The 10,976-nt window shown below is 34.3% G+C and overlaps 1 protein-coding gene across 1 annotated transcript; it reads right to left on the bottom strand.

The window, feature by feature from the left end:
* Positions 1–3,273: 3,273 nt before the first annotated feature.
* LOC138327958 (uncharacterized) lies at positions 3,274–6,359 on the bottom strand. The gene is made up of 3 exons (XM_069274466.1): positions 6,244–6,359; positions 5,001–5,423; positions 3,274–4,433 (listed from the first exon to the last, which is right to left on the bottom strand). Exons 1-3 carry the CDS (start codon positions 6,287–6,289, stop codon positions 4,006–4,008), a joined length of 897 nt encoding a protein of 298 aa, XP_069130567.1. The 5' UTR covers positions 6,290–6,359; the 3' UTR covers positions 3,274–4,005.
* Between the last annotated feature and the right edge of the window lie 4,617 nt (positions 6,360–10,976).

The following is a 10,976-nucleotide window of genomic DNA, read 5'->3' as shown; positions in this document are numbered from 1 at the left end:
ACACTGTTGTTCTGCAATATATAAACTGATTCTGATATATAAATAATGACATGATATCAAAGAAGTGAAAATATCATGCATATGACATCACAAGTTTTGAAGTTTTACCCTGAAAATATGCATTTTCATAAATATTCATTTTAAAGTCTACTGCATTCCTCTAAAATTAAAAAAAAATGCACATTACCTCCCTTTATTCAATCCCAGTGAATCATTTCATCTCATCATATTGTCTAGGTTCAACTTTAGAACTGCATTTACAGTAAAGTCTATTTTTTAAGTTCAGTAAAACTTCAGTAAAACATTAAAATGCTTTATGGTGAAATCATGTCATTATCAAACTTACAGAGAGTTTCATATACATGTACTTCATCTTATATATGTAACAAATTACATAGAAGTCTTGTAAAAACATCAATCTGATTAGTGAATGGATATACAGACATATAATTTGTCAGCAGGGGAGATAACTCTATAATTGCAGGAGATTTGAGCACCAGCCAGCACTTTTTAAACTTGCAAATAATGGTATTTGTTTTCAAAATAAAATAAATGAGACATTCTTGGTCAAAATTTATGTGCAACTACAATGTATGTTTGTATAGCAGTGATCTCCCTGTTGCTTTATATATAGAGATACAATGTAAATACATAGCATATGTTTCAACATTTGATATCATGCTACATGGCTTACTTTGTGAATTTGTGCAATTAGTTTATGAAAGGCTAGTCTAGGTTCTGTAATCAGAAAATTATTACATTTTTGATACCTTTCAATAACTTTATCTATAAACTACCCTATATGTTAAATATTGATGATGATTTTTTTTCAAAATACCTTGTGTATACGTTTCTAAACGACAATTATTGTTAAATACATGTAGATAATGGGATTGACGAATTGGTGTTTGTTTGTTTGTTTATTTTTTATTTATTTTTTTTTTGGGGGGGTGTTATTATATGGTCCGATATGTATAAATGTTATTCACTTTTAGTTTTGAAACTTTCAGTTAATTTCGGTAATCTGTATGCCAAGTATAACAAAACATTTTGTGTGTACTTCATAGTACATATGCCTTATAAGAGCGCAGCTCTCTGCGCGGCCGAAGGCCGCGTAGAGCGAAGCTCTACTAACCATAACACGTGTGTGAGCATATAGATTCCAATGCATTCCAGTACCCCTTGGACTTTGAAATCGTGTCCCGCGGGAAAAGTCTCGCGCCTCCATGCAGGCAGCCATGTTTTAAAATCTCGTTATCAGCACGACGAGATTTGAAATTTTCTTTATAGACAAAAACGTGCCATCAGGAAACACTTTGAAATTACTGTAAGTAGTTTTAGATAACTACACAAAGACAAGAACGACACAATAAATGTACTGGTCAAAATGGTATACTGTCTGTGTGTTGTCAGGCGCACGGCACCTCCAACCGTGACGTCATGATCAGGAAGCTTGGTGCCAAAGATGACGGCACATATTCCCGCGTATTTTTGATACATGGCACGTTGCCAAGTTTTCCTCCTTGAGAGATTACAGTGGTTTGTTGAGTTTAACGTCCTATTAACAGCCAGGGTCATTTAAGGACGTGCCAGGTTTGTTGGTGGAGGAAAGCCGGAGAACCCGGAGAAAAAACCACCGACCAGCGGTCAGTACCTGGCAACTGCCCCACATGGGATTCGAACTCGCGACCCAGAGGTGGAGGGCATGTGGTAATATGTCGGTACATCTTAACCACTCGGCCATCGCGGCCACAGACGACCATCAATATATAGGCCTATTGCTAGACAAAACATCCATCAATGGTGGTGAAGAATAGCATTTTATAAAAAATCAATGATCGGACTACAAGTAAACAGTTTTAATGTCGTTCTGAGGTTATTATCCTAAATATATTCACATTTTTACACGTAGCTGCGCTTTGCCTTAAATTCATATTATATGTCTACATGCGACATTACATGTAGAATTTAAAGGTCTCTTGTCTTTGTAGGGTTTTAATTCACTGTTTGCATCTTTTATCCGTCAAGTTACTGCACATCTTACATTTTACACATTTTGACGCTCCAGGTTTATATATGATTAGATGCTCAAGAAAAATAGGAGTACCCGGGGAAAAACCACACAACGTTCCACATAGTGTACATTTACTTGTTTCCAAACTTGGGAAGTTTCTAGTATAGCGGATCCCGGAACTTAAGAAACATAATAACCAGTGCGCATGTCAGAGATTGCTACGGGTCATGTAAACATGCCGCCATTTTGAATCGCCGCTTCGAAGTGCCAACGGGGGTTCGCGGATGAAACCCCCAAGAAAAGAGAGAAAAAAAACCTCAATTTTACATCTGGAAACCGTCTTAACTGTTTTTGTAGCATTTTAATTATCTAAAAACAGTTCTAGGATGTTTGGAAGGAATTTTGGCCTCAGTGTCATCTTCGGTAATGTTTGGACCATGGTCAGCACATGTGAACACTGAGTCGCTGTCTTTTCAACGCCAAGTTTTCATCTTTTGAGCAATATTAAAATTATGATTGCGATAGATCAGGCCAAGATTGATCGGCATGCAAAATTTCAGCAAATTCGTTCATATTTTTTCTTATTTTTTCTTATTACCCAAATCGCGGTTATAAGCGTGTTGGTATGTTTAATTAGCCGTGTTGACATTTCGTTCAAGAACGATAACTCCATTATCGCTCTTTCTCTTCATTTGCTATTAAAATCGCATTAATATCCCTGCAAACATTTCACAATTTACCCTTGCAAATAGAGGATCTTACATGAGTGACTATGTGATATGGCATTTATCAAACGAGTTCAATAATTTGATATGCCACGAGCCTTTAGGCGAGTGGCATACCAGATTATTTAACGAATTTGATTAATTTCATATCACATAGTCACGAGTGTAAGATTCTATTTATCACATAACTTTTATTAATAGAAATATAAGCAAAACTTTAAATTTGGTCCCTATATAAAACAGTAGAAATCCGGCTCGGATGTGACATTTCCGTCCACTGAAACATTCATGCGACGTCATATATATATTATGACGTGAAATATATATGTGACGGCATAAAAGTGTTATTACACATGTGTCTTACGATATTTATGGCATAGCCGTATGACATGGCTGGACGGGCCAGTTATGTGATTAAGACATAACCATAAACGACAGCATTTTCTTTTTTCTTCATTTATTTCTAACTTCCTTTTTTACGCCGTATATATGTATCTGAACAAAACGATTAGCAACTATTACTTTACACAGCTCTATCTATTGCAGTTTAAACGTATTTTATTTCAAAAACATTTTACGACCGTATTGGACACAAGTTATTGCAACTTATAAAAGCCCTCTCCCAACAACAATGACGCATAAATAATTACACTATTCTATTGTAAACATTGACCACCAGGCTCTTACATCAAAACTGAAAATTCTCTTGATTAATCAATTGAAATTGCTATCAAACATTTACATTATTTTTGCAAGAAGAATACAAAAAAACACTAGGTTCTAGTCTCACGTGGTTCGGTCAGCTATTCCACTATCAGTTTTGGTGAATATGCTGGTGCACTGAGCAAGCATGTCTTATTATAGTCTTGATTTTCTTGGGTGATTTGTCTATGCATTTATAAAATCAAAACATAATGAAAATAATGCTTATATAACTCAGTGAGGTACTAATCAAGCATTAATTTTCGTGCTTTTACTCAATAAAAGAAATTCCGTTATAGTGTTATTGATATCATAGCCAATAGTTGTTTGGCCAATGACTGTGCCACTTTTAAAATTCCCCGCGAAAACGTCATAATGTGTATGACGACATAATTCTCGAGGTACAAAATTCATACAGTCTATGTAAAACTAACCTTAAACTTCTAACCAATTAATGGGTGTAACACATGAAATTAATTTACAATGTATAACAAGTATACACTTCAAAGCCGCATGCAGAATACGAATAAATAAACTGTTCATGGAGTCTTTAATGTCAGTCATTTATGTAAACATTCTCTCAGGATAAAAACCATTGTACATCAAAATAATACTTGAGAATGTAAAAACGACATACGCGGGTGTCAACAGACCCATGTCTTCGGAAATGCCATGATTCACAAAGCAAACTATTATAATCCACAGTACACGGGACATGGCTTTACCGAGACTGAAGTACCAAGTCATACAGTGTGATCCACACACGTCCATCAGCACGTGTGGGAAATAACCAACGCACAATACTAATATCAAAACCGTCTCTTGGATAAACGTCACGCCATCGCTGCTTCGAAAGCGAACGGGCAATTCCTCAAACATTAGATATCCAATTACAGCAACCAAGACAAGACGGTAAATCCACACGCCGGTCAGGTATACCCATGGCACCACACCACCAACCATATCCAAGTAAGTAACCTCTCGATCAGAATCTGTAATCAACAAAAGCAAGTTAGTTTGGAATTTTATTTAGTTGATATTCATGATAAACTATCAACATTGAAAACAAACTTGCATTTTCGGCCAAACAAATGTGATTATGAACATTCCATTCTGATCTTTGGCAATCTTGTTATTTATTTATTCATTTATCTATTTATCATTTCGGGAAATGTTGTACAAACACGCTCTGATCGTGTGATACGGATCCAATCGAGTATCGTAAATAAATATATACGTGACAAATAGGTAATGGTAATAGTTGTCTTTATTTTTGTTATATAGAAGTAAATAAAGGAGTTCAGTTCTTTGATATATCCTTTCAATAGCCCATGGTTTGATATGTTGACAAAAGTAGCATCTATACAATGTATGTATGGATATGTCAAAATGGACAAACAAAAAATCTGAATCGAATTATTTATTTATTAGGGAGTAGAAACGATAGGGATATTATTCTATTGGGATGATAAGACTTTGTTATCGGAGTTAAATACAAAATTAAATATCATCAATTTAGCTCATAAAAACGGAGCCACCGTAAGCATCATCGACCTCACCTTCGTCGTCTGACTCAGCAAATTCCTCATTCGTGTGTGGAATAGTAGAAGATGGTACGTCACATATTTTTCTGACTGGTAGACGACTTTGATCTTCAAACAATTCTGATAATTTTTCCGCTATTTCGCTGGTAATATCTGTGTAATCAGTAGAATGTGAGCAGTTCTTTTGGGCCGCGATACTGCCGACCACCTGTTGCATCCTTCGTAAACTCATCAACACTTTGGATTGGGATATCGCGTTCCTTGGTATGGACTTGTACTGGCGAATGTTATCAGAATGCATCTGCATTAACTGGTTTCTCAGGATAACTCCAGCACTTATGACACTCACAGTTAGTATGACCAATAATAGGTGGCCAACAGTATTCATCCTCTCTGCCTTATTATGGTGTCCAATGTAACTGTGGTAATCAGAGTATCCTGAAGCAATGAATGCAAGTCAAGAAATGACTATTGACCCCTGTATATGACTAAACTGAATAGGTTTTAATTCATGTACTACTACATGTATATATAACACAAAAAGTAAATGTGCTCTCTACACACATATTGAAGCGGTTTGTGATGAGTGTCCATTTAAGTTTTGTGTAATATCTCCATAAATACTAACGATTATTCAATTCAATTTAAGCTGAAGTAATTCTCAATTGTTCAAATGCGTGTTACATTTACAAAATTGGGATTTAAAATTCGATTGCGAAATGATTGTAATAGCGTCCCCTACCTTGTGAACTCGCACGATTGATTAATTTCATAGTTATATACTGACACCGAGTCGGTGGTGATGTTTCTATTTTGTAAAAGTCTAATGTCTCTTATGACTAAATAATACCGCCTTCATTGGATACTTCACTGTGCTGGAACTTAAAATAGCGGGCAGCGGTAATTTTGTTAGAAATGCATGTTAGATGGTTATATCTTAATATCAAGCAAAGCTGTTGAATTGGATTTGGTTTATGTTTGCTACACAGGACTGGCAGATAGCTGAAGTTTTCTTGCAATCTTTGTTTATTCTGAAATGTACAGGAGGATTTTATAATTATACAGATTCGTATAACTCGAATAGAACATAATCCCATCAGAGTAAGTTTTGACTATATTGATTTCGCTGTTACTGACTAAGCGATTAATACAAAGCTACCGCAATTGCATTTTATGATAATCATATTGCTGCTGAAGATGCCATGGTATCATAGTGGTTTTTAACACCTTTGCATAAATATGAATATAAGTTACATACCTCTTACTGGTGTTTTCTTCATTATACCTGACCATGTAAACGACATGTTTGTTTACCTGTAAACATGTTTAGTTTACCTGTCGCTATGATAATACAAAATCGCTGTGTCGCTTCAATCAATGGTTAGCATTACGTAATATATTCATTGAATGTCGTGTGATAGAAGATATGTATTCAATGATCTGGTCCTTAGTTCGTTTTAACATTAGGCTGCCTCGGTTTATTACTTACTTTTCATTCAAGCAGTTTGTTCTAGTCTTCGTCAATAAAAACATTTAAAGCTGCCTATTCCGTCTTTGCATAATACAGAGTTAGCTCCCTTGTGGGTAGGTATCAATTGTGACGTCATTATTTTGTGGGCGCAATTCCCGTCGTTTTCTGCGATAAATATGACGTGACGCTCGCAAACACATGACACCACAATCAATACCTACCCGCAAGGGCAGATAACTCTGTAATATGCAAATACGGAATAAATGTGTATAGTCAACAATCAATATAGATTTACCTCACTTCATTAACCTTAGATACCGTGACCGAGCCTGAACATTTTGACGTCGCGCACAATGTTCGGTCACTTTTATGTAACGTTATTAATGTAAAAGACGTCGTTATCTTATATAACATGACGAGCGCAATTGACGTCATTTCCGACATTCGGCAAACCTGCAAGACAAAGAAAAAACGCAATTTTTCGAATACTTTTTTGAATTTTCAGTAGAGATTTCGCACACGTATATTTGAGCAAAAACGTATTTTTTTATTCTGAATAGAAAACATACTTCCTAATATAAAGTCATTTTTCAACGTCGTGAACTTGCGTGACAGAACAGTCAATTTAAGAATTTCATTTTGTGTCATTTCTGCAAGACAAAGGTTTTGTTCGATAAAAAAGTAGAACGACGTCGCAGTCTATATTTTCTGACATGTTATTAAAATAGAAGAAAAACGTATTTTTATATTAACAATTCATGTCTCTATCTCATGTATTAGTACCGTTTTGTACTGTGTGTATTTGTGTTTTTTCACTTTTTTATCTTTTCTCTTCGGATCTGTCGATCGGCAAGTCTACAAACAAAGTCCACCATTTTGAAGTATGACGTCACAATTCATTATAACGAAATGACATCACGATAGTTCGTTTTTGGGGAATCTCTTTGTCAAATTTTACCGCCATGTGGTGTTCAGTATGACCACAGTGACACTTTAACTGAAACCGCATACAGGTGCGTGTTACATCTGTCGCGCCAAAAAACGTCATTTTCTCAACAAAAACACATCAATAGAAACATAAATATTACAAATATTTTGATAAAAGTCCTCCCGTAATTGAATAAATATATCCTTTCTGTTTTTCAATTTAAAAAAATAGTATTGCGCTTATATTATTTTACTGTTCAACGCTTTTTCCAAAGAAATTCCGGCGTGACGTAAAAGTGACCGAACATTGTGCGTTATGTCTTGGCAAATAGTTAACAAATCAACATAACTAGAATTTCTGTAAATTATATATCTATGGTTTATGAAATGCAAATTTAGTTTTATTATTTTGTATCTTTCTGGTGTATTAAGTTAATAATCCTCTTTATCGGGATACTTGAAATAAGCGGTATACGCATAGTACTGGAAGGGGAGCGAACATAATTAATATACAAAAATTCCACATTTTTTATTCTGCGTCTACAAAAATCAGCTAAGAAAGCGCATGTATGTTCATTTAAACGTGAAAAATGCATGCTTTGTCCTTCTTTGTGTAAAATGAGCACACATTGAATAATCAGACTTGTATACTCTAGCTGCTATGTCCGAACAAAAATATGACACATATTCATTGACACGCGAAAACGTATTCTTGTTTAAATTCAATACTCAGTACGCGAAGAAAGAAATATTTTAGGAATAATGATTGTCGTCTTCCAATACATTTACGTTTTGTACGTATGCGTATACCTATACCGCTTATTGTAAGTATCCCTATATTAATAACGCAATGTTAGTAAGACTGTTTGTGTTTATTCCCACATAATATTCTTAAATGGCTCACCATATAACACAACCGCGTGAACTTATTGATGAAAATTGGAAGCGAAGATTTTTATATGATAACTACTCTCATTGCCAGTCAAGGAAGTTTCATCTCATGGAATAAAAAACTACTCTTTCATGAATGGATCTTGGGAAAAAGATCTTCTACGCTGGGGGTCACAAAATGTACAATAATTTATTTTGATACTAAAACATTTCTACACATCAAGAGCGAAACAGGTCATTGACATCAAATCATGTTTTATTAAACTTTCTTATTAAAAGCTATGACATATTGGAATTTGATTTTCGGTAACACTTACAAATATACACAAATGTATATACTACGTCGCCAAAACGACAAAGTACAACGTATTGAGTGGGCCTTTTTGACCTACTAAATCCTAATTTTTACTTGGTGTCAAGAGTTATTGTATTTGAAATATAAAGTACATTATAATTAATATCTAACACCTTATTTCGTTTGTCGTGCTAAAGTACATTATAATTAATATCTAACACCTTATTTCGTTTGTCGTGCTACACTTTAAGCGCATTACAGAATACCCAAAACATAATTGCTGCATAAATAATAATAATAAATAATAATAAAATATTTTATTTAACCAGGGTTACATATTTAGACAAGTCTAATTTACAATATGGCCCTGCATCAATATATACAGTTATCACAGACAACAGTTTAATACAGACAATACCTTAATTTAAAAGACATATACATTCATACAACATGTAAATATGGTTGCTTTCTAAAATATTGTTAGAAAGTATATAACTCAAATTTTGAAAACACATCCTTTAAATATTGTTGTTAAAAACAGCATCACTGGGGGCATTTCTAATATCATTGTTTAATCGATTTAGTAAATTGGAACAAGTGTAAACAAATGAACGCTTAAAATAACTTGTTCTAACATTAGGAATCTAAAACTTATTTTAAATTGAAGATCTGGTATTTCTCATACTAACATCCCTAATATAGGTAAACATGTTACTGAAGACACTAGGAGTATCCCCATGTAAAATTTTGTCAGCAAGAACAGCTTTCCTAAAAATAAAATAGTTTTCTATTGGCAGCCACTGAGTAAAAAGTACTTTAGATGGTGTTTAAATATCTCTAACAGTTAGTAAAACTCTTGCTGCTCTGTTTTGCAGTTAGCACAATTTATGAATGTAAGATTTGTTACTGGCCTCACTCCAAACAACAGAGCAATATATAAATTGTGGAAAAACTATACTTTGGTAAACTTTTTTTAGAACATCATTTGACATAAATGGCCTTAGCCTTTTCAGAACACCAATCTTTTTTGAGACTTTCTTAGATACATAGTCAATATGGTCTTTCCATGAAAGACAACGGTCAACAAAAACAGAGTTTTGCACAATGTACAGATTCAATATGAAAATCATTTATATTTAAATTAAACTCTCGGCATTTGGATAACATCTGTAATGATCCAATCAATGCACTGGGTTTTGTTCAAATTCAGACTGAGTTTGTTTTCTCTCATCCACTTGATTGTACAATGTAAATCATCTTTCATTTGTGCCTCTAAAAGATCTACTGACGTATTTCTCACACTTTGTGAGGTATCATCGGCATACATAATCACAGTAGAATGTTTAAGACATTTAGGATAATCATTTATATTTAAAATAAACAGCAGTGGCCCAAGTATTGAACCCTGTGGTACTCCAATATCTATAGGTTTAAAATCAGACATGACAGCCTTGTAGCTTACTGCTTGTGATCTGTTTGTCAGATAAGACTCAAAGAACCTTAATGAAAGAGGTGATACAGCTTATGATTTAAGTTTATGTAAACGAACATCATGCATAAGTCATAATAGAAATTAGAGTTAAACGGGTCATAGATTTGAAATCACGATTTAAATGATTGGCTGGGTTTTAGACTTAACGTCCTATTAACAGCTAATGTGATTTAATGAAGATTTCTCCTGCATGCAGTTTGTTGTGTGTGTTAACGTCTAAATGTTTTAGGAGGCTGTGCTATATCCATGTTGTGTCCCTGAAATATTGGAAACCATTGCCCACTTCATACTGCTATCAAGCTGAAGCGTGCCGTCAAAGACACCGAATAATATACCCCATTCATTCTTACTGTACTGACAACTAGCAGCGTTGAGTTTGTTCAAGGATGCGCTCTTTGAATTGTTGATAAAAAAATAGCCAATACTGTCACATTTACGTAAGTTATGCCTGATAGATATTTCCTTGTGTGTTTTCACCACAGTGTTTCCCGGTATTTCATATGATTATATTCGCCCTTTAAGATGTTTGCATTTCCCTGTGTGCATCTTTAAAAGCTGTTAAAAGGGTTATTGGACTCACAACAGTTTAAGGACAATTTCAAATTAAGATAAAACTATATCTATGTCAAAAAAATGACAAAATTTTATAGAATTGTATGCATTACATTTTTTAATTATCCGTTTGAAAAAGATATACAGTGTAATCAAAGATATTGCAGAAAATAAAACAATTGAAAAGTTCACTAATCACGTGATCACGCTTATCATCTTTTGAACAATCGAGTCCTGGGCCCGGCACCATAAAACTATTCTCAGACAGAATTTTTACTCAAGTATATGATTTTACATAGAATTGATTAAAAAATTTGTCTGAGAAAGTTTTATGGTGCCGGGCCCTGATGGCGCTCCAGGTAC

This window comes from Argopecten irradians, chromosome 7 (genome assembly GCF_041381155.1).
Source record: "Argopecten irradians isolate NY chromosome 7, Ai_NY, whole genome shotgun sequence".
Taxonomy (NCBI): domain Eukaryota; kingdom Metazoa; phylum Mollusca; class Bivalvia; order Pectinida; family Pectinidae; genus Argopecten; species Argopecten irradians.
The sequence above is the reverse complement of the archived record's forward strand: the minus strand, read 5'-3'. Positions and strand labels throughout refer to the sequence as shown.